The sequence below is a fragment of the Encephalitozoon romaleae genome, chromosome XI (genome assembly GCF_000280035.1).
Source record: "Encephalitozoon romaleae SJ-2008 chromosome XI, complete sequence".
NCBI lineage: Eukaryota > Fungi > Microsporidia > Unikaryonidae > Encephalitozoon > Encephalitozoon romaleae.
In genome coordinates this window covers 151172-170659 of record NC_024905.1, presented here as the reverse complement: position 1 = coordinate 170659, position 19488 = coordinate 151172, and the positions used below count along the sequence as shown (strand labels likewise).

General features: G+C 42.2%; 14 protein-coding genes across 14 annotated transcripts; 6 read left to right on the top strand and 8 right to left on the bottom strand.

The window, feature by feature from the left end:
- Positions 1–28: 28 nt before the first annotated feature.
- On the top strand, positions 29–856 carry EROM_111440 (DNA lyase/endonuclease 4; the record flags this gene model as incomplete). Its single annotated transcript, XM_009267347.1, has 1 exon — positions 29–856. One exon carries the CDS (start codon positions 29–31, stop codon positions 854–856), a length of 828 nt encoding a protein of 275 aa, XP_009265622.1.
- Positions 857–891: 35 nt separating this feature from the next.
- Positions 892–2268, bottom strand: EROM_111430 (hexokinase; the record flags this gene model as incomplete). Its single annotated transcript, XM_009267346.1, has 1 exon — positions 892–2268. The coding sequence occupies one exon, from the start codon at positions 2266–2268 to the stop codon at positions 892–894; it is 1377 nt and encodes a 458-aa protein (XP_009265621.1).
- A 159-nt stretch (positions 2269–2427) lies between these two features.
- On the bottom strand, positions 2428–3360 carry EROM_111420 (hypothetical protein; the record flags this gene model as incomplete). The annotated part of the gene is made up of 1 exon (XM_009267345.1): positions 2428–3360. One exon carries the CDS (start codon positions 3358–3360, stop codon positions 2428–2430), a length of 933 nt encoding a protein of 310 aa, XP_009265620.1.
- Positions 3361–3442: 82 nt separating this feature from the next.
- EROM_111410 (putative S-adenosylmethionine-dependent) lies at positions 3443–4114 on the bottom strand (the record flags this gene model as incomplete). The annotated part of the gene is made up of 1 exon (XM_009267344.1): positions 3443–4114. The coding sequence occupies one exon, from the start codon at positions 4112–4114 to the stop codon at positions 3443–3445; it is 672 nt and encodes a 223-aa protein (XP_009265619.1).
- Positions 4115–4198: 84 nt separating this feature from the next.
- On the bottom strand, positions 4199–5203 carry EROM_111400 (Co/Zn/Cd transporter; the record flags this gene model as incomplete). Its single annotated transcript, XM_009267343.1, has 1 exon — positions 4199–5203. One exon carries the CDS (start codon positions 5201–5203, stop codon positions 4199–4201), a length of 1005 nt encoding a protein of 334 aa, XP_009265618.1.
- Positions 5204–5327: 124 nt separating this feature from the next.
- Positions 5328–6191, bottom strand: EROM_111390 (NimA-like Ser/Thr protein kinase; the record flags this gene model as incomplete). The annotated part of the gene is made up of 1 exon (XM_009267342.1): positions 5328–6191. One exon carries the CDS (start codon positions 6189–6191, stop codon positions 5328–5330), a length of 864 nt encoding a protein of 287 aa, XP_009265617.1.
- A 15-nt stretch (positions 6192–6206) lies between these two features.
- On the top strand, positions 6207–7190 carry EROM_111380 (splicing factor 3B subunit 2; the record flags this gene model as incomplete). The annotated part of the gene is made up of 1 exon (XM_009267341.1): positions 6207–7190. One exon carries the CDS (start codon positions 6207–6209, stop codon positions 7188–7190), a length of 984 nt encoding a protein of 327 aa, XP_009265616.1.
- Positions 7191–7201: 11 nt separating this feature from the next.
- Positions 7202–7552, bottom strand: EROM_111370 (hypothetical protein; the record flags this gene model as incomplete). Its single annotated transcript, XM_009267340.1, has 1 exon — positions 7202–7552. One exon carries the CDS (start codon positions 7550–7552, stop codon positions 7202–7204), a length of 351 nt encoding a protein of 116 aa, XP_009265615.1.
- A 109-nt stretch (positions 7553–7661) lies between these two features.
- On the top strand, positions 7662–7949 carry EROM_111360 (class 2 transcription repressor NC2 subunit; the record flags this gene model as incomplete). The annotated part of the gene is made up of 1 exon (XM_009267339.1): positions 7662–7949. One exon carries the CDS (start codon positions 7662–7664, stop codon positions 7947–7949), a length of 288 nt encoding a protein of 95 aa, XP_009265614.1.
- A 99-nt stretch (positions 7950–8048) lies between these two features.
- On the bottom strand, positions 8049–10601 carry EROM_111350 (translation elongation factor 2; the record flags this gene model as incomplete). Its single annotated transcript, XM_009267338.1, has 1 exon — positions 8049–10601. One exon carries the CDS (start codon positions 10599–10601, stop codon positions 8049–8051), a length of 2553 nt encoding a protein of 850 aa, XP_009265613.1.
- A 144-nt stretch (positions 10602–10745) lies between these two features.
- On the top strand, positions 10746–11612 carry EROM_111340 (protein transport Sec13-like protein; the record flags this gene model as incomplete). The annotated part of the gene is made up of 1 exon (XM_009267337.1): positions 10746–11612. The coding sequence occupies one exon, from the start codon at positions 10746–10748 to the stop codon at positions 11610–11612; it is 867 nt and encodes a 288-aa protein (XP_009265612.1).
- Positions 11613–11838: 226 nt separating this feature from the next.
- Positions 11839–15603, top strand: EROM_111330 (polar tube protein 3; the record flags this gene model as incomplete). Its single annotated transcript, XM_009267336.1, has 1 exon — positions 11839–15603. The coding sequence occupies one exon, from the start codon at positions 11839–11841 to the stop codon at positions 15601–15603; it is 3765 nt and encodes a 1254-aa protein (XP_009265611.1).
- Positions 15604–15666: 63 nt separating this feature from the next.
- EROM_111320 (diphthine synthase) lies at positions 15667–16422 on the bottom strand (the record flags this gene model as incomplete). The annotated part of the gene is made up of 1 exon (XM_009267335.1): positions 15667–16422. The coding sequence occupies one exon, from the start codon at positions 16420–16422 to the stop codon at positions 15667–15669; it is 756 nt and encodes a 251-aa protein (XP_009265610.1).
- Positions 16423–16868: 446 nt separating this feature from the next.
- EROM_111310 (ATP-dependent chaperone ClpB) lies at positions 16869–19424 on the top strand (the record flags this gene model as incomplete). The annotated part of the gene is made up of 1 exon (XM_009267334.1): positions 16869–19424. The coding sequence occupies one exon, from the start codon at positions 16869–16871 to the stop codon at positions 19422–19424; it is 2556 nt and encodes an 851-aa protein (XP_009265609.1).
- Between the last annotated feature and the right edge of the window lie 64 nt (positions 19425–19488).

Here is a 19488-nt window from a genome sequence, read left to right as displayed (position 1 = left end):
TTTACTGGGGATAAAAGTCTTTGATAAAATGGCAAAGCTAATTGGTGCACATCTATCGATAAGCAAGGGGATTCATACAATTCAGGCACAAATGGAATCACTCGGATTAGACACATGTGCAATATTTCTAAAGAGCCAGAGGAGATACCTTGCTCCACCTATGAGGGAAGGTGTGGCGGAAATGTTTAAGGCGCGTGTTCTGCATCCAGAGATGATTGTTCCTCATGGATCCTATCTCATCAACTTTGGAAACCCTAGCTTAGTGGATAAGAGTATGGAATGTCTTGTCGATGACTTAGAGAGATGCCGATCTTTAGGGATCAAGATGTATAATATGCACCCAGGAAGCGATAAGACGAGAGACAAGACGGGGTGCTTAAGAAGTATTAGTCATAATATAAATAAGGCCTTGTCGAGGGTACAGGATATCACTATATTGATAGAGAACATGGCAGGTCAAGGGAATGTAGTTGGAAGCACTTTCGAAGAGCTAAGAGATATTATAGAAAAAGTTGAGGAGAGAGAAAGAATAGGCATATGTTTAGATACATGCCATTTATTTGGAGCAGGTTTTGATATCACAACGGAAGAAAGATTTGCAGAAGTCATGGAAAGGTTTGACAGAATAATTGGCCTAAAGTTTTTGAAAGCCATGCACATTAATGATAGTAAAGAAGCATTGGGGTCAAGGAAAGACAGACACGAGTCAATTGGAAAGGGGATGATTGGCGGTAAGGCTTTCAGATTCATCATGAATAGTGGGGTTTTTGACAATATCCCGTTGATTCTTGAGACCCCGGATCCAGGAAAATATAAAGAAGAAGCAGGCTTCTTAAGGAATCTGATCAATAAATGAAATGAAAAGCTTGTAATTTAATAACTTTCTCTAAACTACAGCTCGTTGGTATCATTTGAATACATGGAAGATACAAAAGCAGAGCCCTCCAGAGAGGCATTTCCAAAGAATACAAGATTAACATCAATATTTGGATGAGCATTTTTCATTTCAACTTCGAGAGCCTCTCTAAGCTTTCTGTTTGAAAAGGCCATTCCATTTAAAATCAAAGTGACCTCCTGCACGTCTTTCATACAGGAATCGATTATGGCACTTGAAAGGGCCCCTAGTATCTTTATTCCTCTGGTATTGAAGTGATTGATCATGGAAATCAATATCCTGTGAAGTTGGATGTCTTCTCCAAAGATGCTCTTACTTGGTTCAGTAATGGCAGAATGGATCATCGAACGTAAGACTTCTTCCTCCCCTGCATATTTCTCATACACTTCTGGGTGTAGATTCTTAAGTCTGTTGAAAATTATGTCATTAAGCTTGCAACCTCCTGCCAAGACATCAATTATGTTATAGGAAATATTTCTCGTTTCAAGGTCAGTGATGACGGCAAGGTCTGCTTCTGTTAGAATACTTCTTGGTACATTTGTGGATCCCCACTCAGAATTGTATAATACCATTTCTTCGCTCCCTTTCTTCTTCACACAGAAAGAAGAATTCGTTCCTGTTCCCAGGACAATTCCGATTATGTTATTATACCCTCGAAGCACTCCTGCCATATATGTTGCTGTGGAGTCGTTCACAACGCAATTAACATGTACATTGACATTTCTGTCTCTCAAGGAGGAATTGAGAGCTTCAACCACATTCACTCCGAACGTACTTTCATCTACTTTAAAGCAGAAATTCTTTGTTACTCTCTCTATTGTTGCATGGTTAATGGATGTCTGCAGAAGAGGATATGAGAGTGTCAGGCATCCATCAATACCGCTTTTGGGAGGTTCTTGACCATAGAATTCAGCAATCTTCTCGGCAACCCATTCATTCCAAGTTATTCTGTTTTCATTCGGAATCTTGGAGGTATCAGGATACTTGTAGAAAGATGGGCTACATTCTATAACACCGTCGAAACATAAGGGGTTTACTCCACACTTTCTAAAACTAAAATCAATTAGAATCTCACCTATCTTCAAATGTGTCCCCCCAACATCAATGACCAGAAACGAACTGCATCTCGGATGTTCTACTTCTGATTTAATCAGATCAATGTGAGATCTTAGGAAATCCCCATCGGAACTGGCTTCTTGAGCTTTCGCGATCCTTTCACTAAAAGCTTTTTTTATTTCCTGAATCTCAAAATCCTGAATAGGAAACGAGGTGACTTTATTGGTTGTTTGTTTTCCATCTACAGAGGACCACATGCCAAATATCCCAGCTATAAGAACTACAACTACTTCTACTCGCTTTAAGATACAAAACATATGTGGGTGATATTAGTATTCATTTATGTTTTTTATTCAGCTTTGAGACTTTAATTGATGGCCTTGATATAAAGATGTTCTATTAATTCAGGTAATCCTGATATATATTTATTTTAATAAAGCACTGCAGCAAATTAATTTCCTATTATTCAATTACAATTAAAAGAAAGAAGATTCATCAGGCTTGATAGGATCTATTATCACCTTTTCCAAGACACACATTCCCTCTTTTCTTTCTTCATCACTTACCAATTCACATAACTTTCCATAATCATCCCTCCTCAAAGCACTCTTTATCTGTATATCTTTTGAAGAGGGAAAGAGCTTCACAGTCCCTTTTGCGAGAGTGTTCCCAGTCATCTTCTTTCCAAATTCTCGCCTGTCATTTCGAGGATCACAAAAGAAAAGTATATTGGATTCTATTTTAAAAGCAATCAGAAGTCTATTCAGCCCATTCTCCTTTTCATCTTTCCGAGAAGAGGTCTCTTTAAGCATCATCCCGAACAAGTGTTCTAGATCCATATTGAAGAGGATCATTTGCTTCTTTTCGTTGATAATAACAAGGATGTTTTCATAGAGAATAAACAGCTTGTTTTCTAGCCTTCCCTTCAGCCCTAGATATACTAAAGTTTGTATTAATTTCTGATCCATAGGTCCATCAGGAAGATAGAGGCTGTCCAATCTTTTGATTATTTCAATGGATGGCTGGTTCATACTCGGTACTTCTTTTATCTTAAAGATGTATCTAGGAATCACGCACTGTGAATATATGTGTATGATTTCCATCCTTGGATTAATATATATAGTGAATTTCTTCTTACTCTTGTAAAGGTCGTGTATGGCTCTAGTGATTGGAGATCCATTTGGAATATCCTTGGTATCGATGTTGCCAATACTTCCAGACATGGCGTAAAATTCAATACTGTTATCCTTTGGTACCCCTAAAACATTAAAACACCTTGAGGCTCTGTTTCCTTTGAAATACTCTACCTCCTCTACAGAATCCTTTATCAGCCCTGGAAAAAATGTCAATGAAAGGCTAAAAAGAGATAGGATAAAGAGTAGCTCCACTACTGTCTTATCATTTTCCATTAGGGTTACTGTTTCAAAAAGTATTTCAAAAGGAGTCTCCTTATTCAGCAGTCTTCTAGGATGGAAAATAAAAGGAGTAACACTAATCTTTCTTTATTTCAAAAACTTTCGAAAACACCTTTCCTGTTTTGACTCCGGCTCTTAGAGCCTCGTCTGTATCTTTGGATATCATGTAGAACAGTGGATCCTTGTTCATCTCTTCCTCAGACAGTGGCTCGAATCCTTTATGTGCTAGAATAACATCCACCATATAATCAAACAAGTCTTCCACATCAGTAGATATATATAATCTTCCTTCATTCCTCAGTAGATACTCATACACCTCCATCATCTGCTGGCACACGATACGCCCCTTTTGCTTTCTTTTTTTGAAATGAGGATCAGGAAACAAGATAAAGATCTTGGACAGCTGGCCTCCACTGAATATATTGGGTAGGAAGATCAATGCATTTGTCCTCATGACTCCGGCATTTGGAATCCTTAAGTTTTCTATATTTGCCCTAACATATGCACACACCTTATCTCTAATCTCCAACCCTAATACATTCCGTCCTGGGTTTTTCTCAGCAACCTTCATGAGAAACTTTCCATATCCGCATCCTATGTCGACAAAATCCGGCCTTCTATTTATCTCGAAGTAGGAAGCCCAGTCCACCGATTGAGGATTTGGAGGAATAACGATGTTGCTGTCCTTGAACGGATTTGCATGAGCTCTTTGTCTGTAAAGGCCTTTCTTGATATTTTTTAACTGCATTCTGGGGTAGGGGCATTTTCCCAGGTCTGCTTTGATAAGCTCCCTGAAGAACACTCTTGCCTCTCCTCTGAGGCCAAGGCAGCACTAGGCCTCTGGGATCATCATTCCTGGTGTTTCGAGAGCTTTCAAATCAATAACCACACCATCAACGACAAATCCCTTGTCCCCATAAAAGGTGTTGGGTGTATCTATCTGTATGATTACTATGTCCACAAGATACTTTGTCTTGATTATGTGGTTCACCTCTAACAAGATGTTTTCATAGTCACTGATTAGTAGATCATCGGCTAATATCTTAATGGATACAGCAGTTCTGTTCATCGATATCGACCATGCATACAAGTCGACGATTTTATAGACATTCTCCACCTCCAGCACATCTGCCCTCATTCCGTCAATGTCAAGGTCTCTGGGTGCACCCTCCGCAAGTATACGAACACCGTCCTTGAGTACAAACCCTGTGGATACTAGGACAAGCACAGAAAAGAACATGGTACAGATCACATCAACTATTGCTTTAGATGGATAAAAGTACGTCACCATCCCTGCAATTATCACCCCCACCGATTGAATAAGATCTCCAACAACATGGACATAAGTAGCTCGTATGTTCAGGTTTTTGTGTTTGAGCTTATGCTGATACTCATCATAATGAAGAACATAGACACAGACACAGTTCACAAAGAATCCAACCACAGCTATGCTAAAGAACATTCCTCCATCTATTTCGCTAGGATGAAGGTATTTGTGAAATGATTCTACTGCAAGATATCCTACAGCTGCCCAGATAAGCCCAATGGAAACCAAGGACCCAATAATCTCTATCCTATGGTATCCAAACGTCATTCTTTTACTGGAAGGTTTTTTTGCCCAGCTCAGCGAAAGAAGGCTGACTATGAACCCAAGTATATCTACAAGTAGATGAAGCGAGTCTGCCAAGAGGGACAAGCTATTTGTTTTCCAATGCCCCCACAACTCTAAAAACATGAACATTAGGATGATGAACAGCACTTTTGATATTTTCTTTATGTCTGCATCATTTGAGCATGTTACATGCGAGCACTGTGTTGAATTCTTCCTGCTATGCATTTCCGAGATGTTACACTCCTTTTTTATTTTCGATCTGAAACCAGCATGATGTTTCTTATCGGATTATTTGTTCCACAAAAATGACACCTTTCTCCATAAACGTATGGCCTGGTGTGGCTCTGTCCTATTTATCGATATTCCTACGATCTTTCATTTTTAAGAATCTTCTAACGCCTCCTAGTTCAGCTTCTGAAACTTCGAGATGAGCCTTGGCCTTCTTGTCGTTGAAGATTGCTCCAGAGGATATTCTATCGTTTTTAGACAGACATCTCCTGATTAATCTTTCCAACTCAATGTCTGGAGATATCACCTGTGGAAGCCTTGCTTGTTTAATCATTCCAAAGAGCTCATCTCTGCTTCTCCCCTCGAAAGGCTTTTTCAAGGTCAATAGTTCATATACGGAAACACCTAGGCTCCATATATCTATTGAAATATTGTAATACTCTCGAGACACAACCTCGGGTGCCATATATGAAGGTGTCCCGGCAATCTCGCATGTTCTGTTTCCTTCATAAAGCTCCTTCGCCATGGCAAAGTCGCAAAGCTTAAATTCAATTAATGCTCCACTCTGTACAAAAACTCGTTCAATAAGGATGTTTGATGGTTTTATGTCCCTGTGGGCAATATGCTTGTTATGCAAATATCTCAAGCCATCTGCAATCTGTACTAGCACAGACCATACCAAACAGTTTGGGGCCCTGTAGTTGTTTTCCACAAGATGGCTTATCATTTCATGCAGGCTTCCACAATTCACATATTCAAGGATGATGAATATTCCAGAATCTCTTGGGAAAAAGTCCAGAAGCTTTACTATTCTTTTATGTGATATTAAAGATAATATCTTGACTTCTCTCTCTGCATACTTCTTATACTTCCAAAGGATAGACTTGCAGGCCATCTTTTCCTTTCCCGAATCTATTGTCTCAAGAAGATACACTGTCCCATGCACACCTCTGCTAAGCTTTCTTATGAATCTGAATCTTTCCATGCATGAATGGCCTAGATGAAATCAAGAGCCCATATGAAGATAGGGATTGATGATGAATATGGATTCATTCACAGGATAAGGCCTTCCAGAAGTTCTTCAAACAAGAGGCAAAGAAAGAGAGAGGCTTTGCAGAATAGATATGAAGATCTCAAGCTTATTGTTCCACATCCAGAACTCCTTGAGATTGAGGATTCAACATGCCCTGACCCAATATTCCACAATGAGATGAAGGGGCGTGGGGGAGTTCCTGTCCCCAAACACTGGAAGTCAAGTTCTGGAAGGATGTTTCCCCGCTCGTACTATAAACCCAGCTACAGAATCCCGAGAAATGTGATGAAGACAGGGATTCCGGAGCTGAGAAAAATGATGAAAGAGAGAGAGGCCGGAATGAGCCTTAGAGAAAGGATAAGGGAAAAGCTATATCCAAAGCTTGGGAGGTCTTTGGTAGATCAGCAGGTGTTGTACGAGGCCTTTTTCCTGGAGAAGGGAAAGCCATATCTTAGCAACTATGGGGAATTCTTTGAACCAGGGACAGATAGCTTTGTAAAGAGATGTTCACCGGGAGTAATAAGTAATGAGCTTATGGAAGCTTTGGGAATTGATGATGGTGCACCACCCCCATGGCTCTTCAATATGCAGAAGCATGGAATGCCTCCATCCTATCCCGATGCAAAGATTCCTGGGTTGAATGTGCCTATACCTGAGGGATGCTCCTATGGATATCAACCCCTAGGCTGGGGAGAACCTTTATTTGAAGTTAGTAATGGAACAACTGAAAAGGATACTTTACAGAAGGATATTGGGGCCATCTACAATAGCGAGAATCAATATACTAGGCCTGTATACATTGAGGACTTTGAAGAAAGGGTTGTAATAAACAATAACGAGACCACCCAGGATGAATCACCTAGGGCCGAGGTAGCTACCAAGGAAGATACAGAAGGAAAAAGAAAAGGGAGAGATAGGAAGGAAAAACTTTATAAGAGCATTAAATTCTGAGTTTGATGCCATCATTCCTCGGAATCAGAGAGTGGAGATACCTGACTAGACTTTTCTTGAATCTTTGAAAAGAACTTCGATTTATTCTCGAGAAACTCTTCATATACAAATAGAACTGCAAGTGCTACACCATCTGCACCATCATCCACATCTATTCCAGAATTCTCAAGCTCCTCCTCTAAGTAATTTGAAATGTGGTCAAGAGCCTTTTCCTTGTTGTATTTGTTGTTCAATAAATATTCTGTGATACTGCTTGCCATGGTAGGTATCTTTCCTTCCTCCAAAACATTTTCGATAAATCTGAAAAGTGATGATTTGCCAATGGTTACTAATACCCTGTGTCTTAAGACCTCCCTATCCATTATGGGATTTGAAATCCTAGGAATACTTATAGATAGAGAAGGGTGGAATACGGCTCCGTTCTTCCCTGTTTGATCTTTGTTAAAGCCCCAAGGGTGGAAGGGGTAAACAATGCCTAGACAAGAATCTCAAAAGAAGAAGCTGACAAGATTCCCTATATCAAGGCTAAAAAGAATAATGCAGCTGAATGAAGACATAGGGAAGATAGGTGCTTCTGTGCCTGTTGTTGCAAGCAAAGCCATCGAGATGTTTCTCACAGAGATAGTAGAGCTTACACTCAAAGAAGCTAGAAAGAAGAGCTCTTCAAGGATGTCACCCGAGTTTATCACTAGGGCCATAGAATCCAGTCCGAAATTCGAGTTTCTCAAGAATATGGAGCAGTTTAAGAGTAAGGAATAAAGATACTCGAAACAGGCATCATAAGTTAGTTTTTCTCATCTGGATGACCAGCACAAATAAAGAAGATGGGGACTTTCCAAGTAATTCAATAACTTTTTATTAAAGCTTATCGAAGAAGGCATCTGCCGTTGGAGGTGCAGGATTCATCTTCTTGAGTTTCCTAACTGTTTCAACTGTTTTGAACATCAAAGAGTTTGGATCTGACAAACTTCCGGGGAGAGTGCTGTAATGGGAGAATCTCATGGATGCCCCGGCCTTTCCTCTTGATCCTGACTTCAGGTCTTCATTAAATGTAAAGGATTCCTTTACTGGAAGTGTCCCTGTAATCATTGTTGTATCGTTTCCAGGAAGTGTCTTGAAGTCCTCTGCAGTCCCTCTTTTAGAAAGAAGGATTGTAGTGATTGCTCCAGAATAGTCGTTAGGAGTGGTTATCTCAACTTCGTATATGGGCTCATAAAGAATAGGATCTGCAGCAAGAAGAAGCCCTTTGCAAAGGTTCTTGACAGGTTGGAGCAATTGGTTGATACCTCTGTGAATAGCATCGGCATGCAGAACAGCATCTCTGAGCTCAAACTTAAGCCCACGCATTACCTCTCCAATCAAGGGCCCATCGTTGACTGCTGCCCTGAACCCTGTGTTGACATGTTCCTTGATTTCATTGATAATGGAGATTCCCTTAGTTGCATCCACAAGAAGATTCAGCGGATTGATCTCAGGTGCATAACACCATATCTTCTTGACCCAGTCGTCTCTTATCTCCAGCTTTTCTCGGAAGTTAGTTATCATTGTTTTTATCTGGTCGGACTTGACATCCTTTAGATTATCGACTACATTTTGATCGAGAGGCTCAACGGTCATGTAGATCCTATTATGTTTGTTTGCCGACTTCGTCATCTTAGGCTCGGTGACAGCGGAGGTTATTCCTTCAAAGTATGTCACCAAGGGATCGTCTGCAATGATCGGTATTTTAGCGTACTGGTCTTGCAGATCCTTAAGGCAGATCTCAAGATGCAGAGACCCTGCACATGCTATGGTGCTCTGGCCCTTGTCATTCCTTTCGACGAGACAAAGAGGGTCTGATTGTGCAAGTTTGTTAAGGCCTTCTTGCAGTTTTCCAAGATCCTCAGGCCTCTTTGCAGAGACAGCCACCTTAACAACAGGTGAAACAGAAAACTTCATTGACCTGATGTTGTATGCTTCTTCTTTGTTGGTTATTGTGCCTGTCTTCTTCAAGCAGTCATCAATCCCAACAATCCCTATGATGTTTCCTGCAGGGCAGTTAGGCACATCCTTATACCCCCTCCCCATCATCACAACAGTTCTTAGAACAGACTTGTTATGAACCAATGAGGTATTAGACAGCTCTTCTGACGTTGGAGAATATCCTGGTTCTTGGACTCTGATCTTCATCCCGGGATATATTTTCCCAGAAAAGACCCTTCCAAATGCTATGAACCGGTTATCATTCGAAGGAATCATCTTCGAGACATACATCGAAACTGGTGCATCGTCACTAGCATCACATTTCTTGATTGCATTTGCAATATCGTCATCGGAGGGACCTTCATAGAGATAGTCGTATCGAAGCTTCTGGCTCTGTAATGGGGATGGGAGCTTTAATGCTATTTGTTCTAGAATGCAATCTGCTGCAGGAAGCCATGCCTTCATGACTTCCTTGAAGAGTGACTTTCCACTTCCACTAAGAGCAACCCCCTTGAAGTCTACCTTATAGAACTTTAGATACTCTTTGATCTCCTCAATTTGTCCGTTGTTACATAACTCTTTGACCTTGTAAATAGGATTCAATACGTAGACAACAAATGGAGACCTTGCAGGATTTGACTTGGCTATGTGCTTGATGCTTGGATCAAATGGATCATCAGATGTACAAGACACCTTGTGAGACCATAGGAAGTTTGTAAGTTTCCTTTCTCCCTCAAACCCGCTCATATTAAACTTCTCGAGATAGAACCTTGCAAATAGCCTTAGGGTAAACCCCCATCCTTGTAATCCAGAACAGAATGAGATTTCATTCTTCTCAGGCATTAGTGACTCCACTTTGAAGTTATACCCTAAGGTACTCAGCTTCGCATTGAACCCCTCCACCCTTCTTCGGAGGACTTCTCCAAGCTTCTCAGGAGGATACTCCAATTCTAGAATCGCTCTATCAAGCTTATTAAGGACTAGGGTTGGGATTATTCTCTCATTCATTGCTTGTCCAAGTACAGTCTCCGTTTGTACACAGATTCCATCCACACAGTCCACAACAACAAGAGCCCCATCAGTCACACGAAGAGCGGCAGTGACTTCACTACTGAAGTCCACATGTCCAGGGCTGTCAATTAGATTGATAAGAAACTCAGTTCCATTAGTATCTCCTTCCTTCGTGTATGCCTCCAGAACCTCCTTTTCAACCTGGAAATGAAGAGATATCGCAGAACTTTTGATGGTTATTCCTCTCTGCTGCTCGTCCTCACGTGAGTCCATGTACCTTCCTCCACCTGAGTCCTTGGATACTATCTTAGCTTTGATCACAAGGCAATCCGTCAGCGTACTCTTTCCATGGTCAACATGTGCTATCACAGAAATGTTCCTGATGTTCTTTTGGTTTGTCATGAGATCATGAACTTTGCTGATATGAAAATCTACCATTAGTAGGGTAAAAAATTTTCTACTCTTTTAAAATCCCCAGGTTCACTTCCATACCATACATCATTACATCCAGACCCGAAGCCCGTCCTTGGATATACTTATACCTGTTCTTGTGCTTGGTTGACCTTATCTGATTTGTGTTTCATGTTACCAAAATATCTTCTATTTGTTTTCAGAAATATGGAAGCCCCAATGGACATCCACAAAGACGCTATCCATAGCATCGAAACAGACTTTAGCCAAAAAAGGATACTCACATCCTGCTCCGATGGAATGGTTCGTATATTTTCCAAGGGTACGGCAGAATCACCCCATGACCTGGCTTTAGAATTGGAATTGAATGGAAACTCTGGGCCAGCGACAAAGGCCATTTTTCTCAACCAGGGCGAGTTCATTGCATCATCATATTTCAATGGTAAGGTCATTATTTGGAAATACGAGGGTGGAAGATTCAATAAGAAATATGAGAAGCAACTCCTCAATGGATCTGTAAACGACATCGCTGGGAGATGGGATGGGGACTCATTTACTTTATTCTGTGGGTGTTCCGATGGAAATGTTAGGATCCTAACTGTAGACTCTTCTTTTTCTGCGACGGAATCGGAGGTTTTCTGCCATCGGTTTGGAGTTTCGTCTGTCAGTGCCATGGAAAATGGATTTGTAAGTGGAGGAATGGACTACTCTGTTGCTGTATGGGAAGGGAATGAAGAGGTCGCAAGGTTTAGAGACCATAAGGGATTTGTGAGGAATGTTGCAGTTTGTCCAACAAACTCTTTCAAGCTGCTTTGCATAGCTACCTGTTCTGAGGATGGAAGTGTGATCATCTACACTAGAAAAGGATCGGAGTACAAGTCGCAGAAAATTATTCTAGAGGAGCCATGCTATAGCCTTTCCTGGAGTTTTTCAGGATTCAGCCTTAGTGTTGGATACGGGAGTTCCAAGTTCAAGTGCTTTGTTCCTGACAGTAATGGGGAATTCAAAGAAGTGAAACTTAAGAAGGTTGAGAGCTGAATAAATTTAATTTGTTTGTCAGGATGTTTACACTTGATGCAACTTTCTCCTTAGATAAGAAGCTAACCTGGCCAAAGTTTCATTCATATCCAATAAGGAGAAGCCTCCGGGAATGAATGTAGTTATTTCTTAGGCGATTGGATATAACCTCTACTTTTCGAAACATTGTAGGGAAAGCGTTTTAGGAAAAATATTTAAATGCTTAGTGAGAAGATGATACAAACATATGCTATTGTTGTTTCTACTTTGTCTCTACAACGTGATGGTACGAGGTGAAGTGAGGTCAAGTTCTCACGGCCATCACAGTAAGGAGGGAAGCACAGGAAAAGGGATGGACTATGGAAATAGATCTACTCGGAATGCCCGTGTTAAGGTGAAGGTTCATAACCGCCATGATGATAGTCATAATCATAGCCACCATGTGCATCGAAAAGCTCATAAAGGATATGGAGGAAGCATAAAGCCTCATAATGAAAACCATGCAAGGATACTTCGGAACATGGTTGGGACCCATGGGAACAGTCTGGAAAACCTGACACATGAGGAAAAGGATTTAGCAAATATGGCAGCACATGGAAATCTGGATGCTCTTGATATGCTTTATAATGATGGTGCAATAACCCCGGATGTTGCAGAGGATGTAGGAGGGTCCATGCTAGGAAGCCCTATTGCAGAGCCTGTCAATCAGGTTGATCCTGTACCGTCACCCTTAGGGCTCACCCCCGAGATTCCTCAGAATGTAGCAGAGCCACCAGATTACTCAAGCCCAGAGGAGGCATATGTTTCTGGGGGAGTAGCCACTGGAAGGACTAATAAGGAGCAAGCAGAGATCGATGCCTTGGCTCAGAATGAAAGCCCTATAGATGACAAAATTCCGGTAGATGCATATTCTTCTCTGGTTTCGATGGGGCACTCTGCGCCTGTAGCCAAAGGAGTTGCAGATGAGGTTAGAGACGCTAATGCTGAGAAAGCACTAAGGGTGAAGAGAGCTTACGATATATCTCAACCACCTCTGAATCCTGGATATATTCCTCAAGTCAATCTAGCAAAGGCAACAAATGCCAAAGATGTGGTTTCCGACGCTGACAAAGCCATGCTTCAGAGAAAGGTATATGAAGAATATACTGAAAAGGGCTCTCCTACGGAAAGGGCGGAGTTTGAGGCACACCAGGCAGGATTCATGATTGATAAGTATAATGAGGGTTTATCCAAAGGATTGTCCCCTGAGGTTGCATATGGAAGGGCGGTGAGCTTGACTGACCTCAACTATCAGCACGCAGTCAGATCTGCAGCAATTGCTGGAGGAGGGCATGTGGCAGCACAAAGCGCAGCAGATAGGTCTATGATTGAGGAAATGAATGCAAGGGAAATGGCTCAAACACCTTCTGGACTTAGGCCTAAGGTTTTGGAGAAGAAGCAAGAGGAGATCAATGAAAAGAGACTTAATAGAGCCCAGGACCTGAGCAGCTATCTTACCAAAAAACATATAACCGAGCCCATAAGACGAGCACTACAGAAGCTTAACCAGGCAGAAACATTGAAAGATTTGGCAAGTATGGAAGGGTTGGGTAATCCTGTTGTCCAAGAAAGGATTCTAACGGATGTGGCAACCTCTAGTGCAGAAGATCTTGCAAAGGCTCAGCAAAACCTGGAGAATTCAAGAGCACAGCTTAAGCCCAACGGGCGTAAGACAAATGCTCTTAATTTCCTTTCGAAGGTTTCTACAGAAAGGGCCATTCAGAATATGAATCGTAAAAACGAGGAGATGCAGAATAAGGCTATACAAATCCAGAAAGAAGCCAACGAGAACAATGCGGTAAAGACGGCTGAAGAGCATCTTGCAAAAGCTGCAGAGCAACAGATCATTAAGAACGAAGGGAAGAGTGCATTTGCAAAGGTACTTGAGAATACTGGGGATGTATTGCAGGCTGGGAAGGCACGTGAGGAAGCAGAAAGTGCAGCGGCAGAAGCTTTGAATCAACAGAGAGAGGCCAGGAAGGCTGAAGTGATGAAGATGCTAGGGCCGATGGGGATGAATGACTCCGTTAAGGAGGCTGTCGATCATATGGCAACTGCACATGCGGGGCTTAATGTTGTGGGATCTGACCTTGAAGAACTAAGCAAAAAGTATGAAGAGGAGATGGCACATCAATCGAACATTGAAGCATTACTGAAAGAGACTGCCACATCGAATCTTGATGTTAAGGAGATTATTCCGCCCACTACCAGTAGAGTTGGGATCACTGAAGGAAAGATGAAGCTCCCCTTGAAGGGTTTCAGTAATGAAGAGCCGAAGACCGAAGAGGAAATCATTGTTCAGAGTAGACAAAAGAACAGAAGGAATCAAGTAAGAAACAAGGTCATTGGGACACCAGTCGAAAGTGGGTTGAACGTCATCGACATGGAGAATGGATTTATGCACATCTCCGAAGCGGCAAAGGCATTGAAGATCAATAAAGGAAAGATTTTCTATCCTGAAAGTGCAAAGGGACTGATGGACAAGCAGAAGCTCAACACGTCATTGCTTGAGCATAAGTACAATACTGGAGAGAGACCTAATCTTGACAAGGGTGTTGGATATTATGAGGCAGATGCTAGTGGATTTACTCTACCTCTCCCTTCGCCTCTGGATCCTGTTCCTACATCTACGATGACTAACGGTGAAAAGAGTTTGAACATTGGGCAAGCGTCTGAGCTGGATATCGAGGACGGAGAGCTCTTGCAAACACCGTGGAATGAGTTTGTGAAGAGCATGAGGCCATCAATAAATGGAAGACTAGCTCATGAGAGCGAGGTGGCTGCGGCTTCCGAGATGAAGTCCAGAGTTGATGATGAGAAGAAGGCAAAGAATTTAGAGGGGATTTCCACGGAGATTTATACGAATCCTGATGGGAGCAAGTTTGTTGAGGTTTCTTCACCGTATGGGGTTCCTGAGATCATGACAATGGACCAAGCAGTTGAAAGCCTTAATAATGTTGGGCCATCGAGTGTTGGAGCTGTTAGCGAGGAGATCAAAAAGAAAACACCTGACGTTCCACTGGACATGGCTGTAACAGACTCTGTGAAGGGTTCTGAGGAGAGTTTCATAAGTGAGATTCTCTCAAAGATCCGAAAGACAGGAAATGGAAAAGCATTGGCTAAGAAGAATGCGTTCAATGGAAAGGTTGATGGAGAAAAGGCGGGGATAGTTGATGAATACAACAAAGAGCTGATCAATGATTATATGTCATCTTCTAGCACTGTTGAATCCCAGATCAGAAATAATATTATAAGAAAGGCTGAGAGTTATGCTAAGGGTATGAACATTTCTACAGAGACATTCCTCAACATGATTTCACAGCTTCCAGAATCGGCGATCAAAGAGATGGTAAGTTATAATCAAACGCCACCTAATGCCCGTAAGGACATTACTGAGACACAGTTCTATAGCCAGATAGCGGGGATTTTACCTGATGGCAACACTAGCATTGGGTCCATTACGGAGATGATATTCAACAATATATCGACGGTGACTCACCAGCCAAACACGGTTGGTGGGGAGATACTAGAACAGATGACGGTTCCCAACCTAAAGGCTATTGAGCAGATTGAGACCAAGAAGACGCCTACGGGAACAACACAAGTCTCTGTATCAGTACCAAACGACCCTAGGAAGGTACAGGTCCTTGGAGAGGTGAAGTTCAAAGGAAATCCAACCCAAACGGCCGCCAATGGAAGGCCAATCTCAGGGAGTACAGGGACATCTGGACAGGCAAGGGCACCGGCTAATGTGGTTCCGGGGCCTAGAGTTCCAAGCAGTCAACAGAATCCATTGAAACCTGGAGTTAGGGTATCACAACCTGCCAATAATGCACCAGTGAGACTTCCGCCTGGACAGTCAGACCATACAATAAGGGGGTTCTCCCATTCGTTCCCAGGTAGTAAAAATGCACCAGGAATGGTCCCCGCTCAGCCTCCAGCAGCAGGGTTCACAGGAAGAGTGGCTCGTTAAGACAGAGTAATAATAATGATTTTTCTAATAAATCGTTGTACCTTTTGTTTTATCCATAGTGGTTTATTTAAGTAAGGAATCGACGAGTTCTTCCTCAACCCTATCTAACTTTGCCGGCATTATTAAAGAGTGAAGAGGATCCCCAAACGACCTTGTCCTTAGGTCTCCGATCCTCCCGTATACCATTTCCTCTGTAGGCGATCCAAACCTACAGATTGCAAAGATTCTTGTGTTTTCATTGACAAGGTCAGAATTGAGGATCTTGCCAGCTTCAAGAATCTGGTCGATAGCCTCGTTGACACTCATAAACCTATTTTCATCGGCCTTTATATCAAGGAGACATAAGGTATGAAGGTTATTCTGATAGTTCCTTACTATGTTATCATAGAAGCTTGTTGGCTTCCATCTGCCTGCAAAATATGGAATGGAAACCACTCTTCCAAAGGAATACGAGTAAAGGCCGCAGCATCCTAGAACATTTATGATCGAAGCATTATGGATCACCTCAACCTTCACTCCTTTCTCCTTTGCCCTTATCATTATGTCTGAATGGGTTGTTGCAAATAGCGGTGTTCCAACAACAAGCAAGGAGACGTTTTCCTCAGATGATTCATCAACTATTCTATCTGTCTGCTCCATCATCTCTCTGTCTGCAGGATATACCTTCCTTCCTATAAGCTCCTCAAACGCATCCAAGGGCTCTCCATGGATAGATGTATAGCTCTCGAGATACACCTTGGTACTGTTTTTGACAGCCTCCAGTCCCCTGAGAGTTATGTCCTTATATGAATGCAGTCCAAATCCAACCAGGTAAAGCATGCGAGATTTCAGGGTCAGAGTTTTATCACCCATAGAATGCCCTGCTATAAGATTCGAAGAGGTGACTATGAGAGGTATGTGGACGAAACACCGTTCTTAATCTACACATCTCTGACGCTTGTTATGACCATGATTTCTGTCTTTTCGATGCCATCATTGCTCATATACAGTTTTATCCCAATGTTCATGGCCATGCTTGTTAGATCCCCCAGTCAAAACCGTGTCCTGCTACCGGTCGTAGGGTGCATGGTAGGCCTCATGCTGCCTGCCTATTTGAAAAGATGATCTTCAAGAATAAAATCCAATGGCTGTAAGTGTTCTGTTTGTTTCTATTTCTAGGAGATTGAAATGTATTGGCCTCCAGGTTTTTTCTAGAAAAGTGAGTGAAAAACCTCAAAACTCCCGACGTGTAAAAGTATTTAAAGATCGTTAAGTCTGTAATCATCATGACTACAAAGAAATACACAGAGAGAGCTCAGAATGCTTTGAAGGCATGCTTGGATGAAGCCATTGCAAACAGTAATAATGTTGTTGAGCCAGAACATCTCCTGAAGGTCATATTGAATGACCAGACATCGATACTGTGTTCTGTGCTAAGCATTGATGAGAAGGAGGACATCAAGAACAAGCTTATAAGGAGGATAGGAGGGTTTGCAAAGCAGTACAACTGCACGGAGCCACGTATCGGGGAATCACTTGCAAGAGTTCTGATGGCTGCAGAGAATGGAGGGGACAGTTATGTTTCTGTGAATGCGTTGGTGTTGCAGCTTCTTACCGTAAAGAGTATTAAAGAATTGATAAGCAATTCCGAGGATATAAGGAAAAGGGTTGAGGAGCAGTCGAAGAACAAGAAGTTTGATTCTCGAAACTCCGACGATGCAACAGATGTGATGTCAAGGTTTGCTGTTAATATGGTCGAGCAGGCAAGGCAGAATGTCTTTGACCCTGTTATTGGAAGGGATGAGGAGATACGCCAGGTGATTGAGATACTGTCTAAGAAGACAAAGAGCAATGCAATATTGGTAGGGATGCCAGGGGTTGGAAAGACAGCAATAGTGAACGGAATTGCACAGCTAATAGCAAATGGAGAGATTCCCACACTCAAGGATGCAAAGATCTATAATGTGGATGTTGGGTCGATGGTTGCAGGGACATCACATAGAGGGGACTTTGAGGAAAGGCTGAAGAGCCTAGTTAAAGAAGCCGAGACGACGCCCGGAGTCATCCTGTTTATTGACGAGATTCATATTGTGCTGGGAGCTGGGAAGACTGATGGAGCAATGGATGCAGCAAATATGTTGAAACCCGGGTTGGCGGCTGGGACCATCAAATGCATTGGAGCAACAACGCATGATGAATATAGAAAATATGTTGAGAAGGATCCAGCGTTTGAAAGAAGATTTGTTCAGGTTGTTGTGAGCGAGCCGTCGATTGAAGACTCCATCACGATGCTTAGAGGGCTTAAGGAAAGGTTGGAGGCATATCACGGAGTCAAGATAGCTGATAGTGCTCTTGTATATGCTGCGAATTCGTCGAAGAAGTACATTTCTAACAGAAGGCTTCCTGATGTGGCAATTGATTTAGTGGATACAGCTTGTGCCAGTGCGGTGATAGCACTCGAGAGTGAGCCCCAGAAGATCTTGAATGCAAAGTCAAAGGTATGGAAACTGGAACTTGAGAAGGCAAGCTTGGAGATTGATCTTGCCCGGGAGAAGGATGAACAAACAATGAAAAGGCTTGAGAGTGTGTGCGAAAAGATAGAAGAGTTGAAGAAAAGTATAGAACCGATGGAGGAAGCATATCTGAAAGAGAAGAGACATATAATTGAATCAAAAAAGCTAAAGAAGAGGCTTGAGGACACGAAGCTGAGACTTGCACAAGCTGAGAGGGAGAGAGACACATATGTTGCATATGATCTCAAGACCAATGTGATTCCTGTGATAGAGAGCGAACTCAAGAGGCTTGAGAGTGTTGAAGTGATCCTTCCTGTCAAAATTGCAGAGATCATAAGTAGATGGACAGGGATTCCGGTGACAAGACTCACTATCGAGGAAAACGAAAGGCTGATGGAGATGTCTTCGAGGATAAAGAATCGCATATTTGGGCAATCCCATGCTGTGGATGCGGTTGTAGACTCTATTCTGCAGTCTAGGGTTGGCCTGAGTAGAGAGGATAAGCCGATTGGGGCTTTTCTCCTTCTTGGGCCCACAGGGGTTGGAAAGACCGAGCTTGCCAAGGCTGTTGCAATGGAGTTATTTGATGATGAGAAGAATATGCTTGTGCTTGATATGAGTGATTATGGGAATGAGATGAGCATAACGAAGCTGATTGGGGCGTCTGCAGGATATGTAGGATATAACGAAGGTGGCGCACTTACGGAACCCATCAAGAACAGACCCTACAACGTGATTCTATTAGATGAAGTGGACCTGGCACACCAAACTGTCTTGAATGTGCTATACCAGCTCCTGGATGAAGGGCGGGTCACCGATGGAAAAGGAACTGTTGTGGATTTCAGGAACTGTGTGCTGATTATGACATCGAATCTTGGGCAGGAAATAATGATGAGATCTCCTGAGCTTGATGAGAATGACAAGAAAGAGATTGAAAGGTTGGTGCTAAACAAGTTTGGCCCCCCTCTTGTTAATCGTATTGACAATGTGATATACTTCAATAACCTTGATAGAGAAAGCATGTACAAGATTCTTGAATACCAGATGGCAGAGTTGAAGAAGAGGCTCAATGGTAAGAACATATCGTTTGAGATTTCCAGCGGTGTAAGGGATGATGTGATTGAGAAGGTGCACTCCTCGACTTATGGAGCCCGTCTACTGAAGCGGTTCATCCAATCGAACTTTGTCCATGCATTGACAAAAATTCTTTTGATGAAGACAAACGAAGATCCTATCAAAGTTGTGTGCACCCATCCTTCTGAGGAGGTTGAGGGGATTCGCATCTCTGACTATATATACTCTGTGAGTCCGCAATCATTTTTTGAATAAATTGTTTTATGAAAATGTCTTTTTTATTATGCTCTGCGGGCAATTTGAGATAATTGGGAAGTAT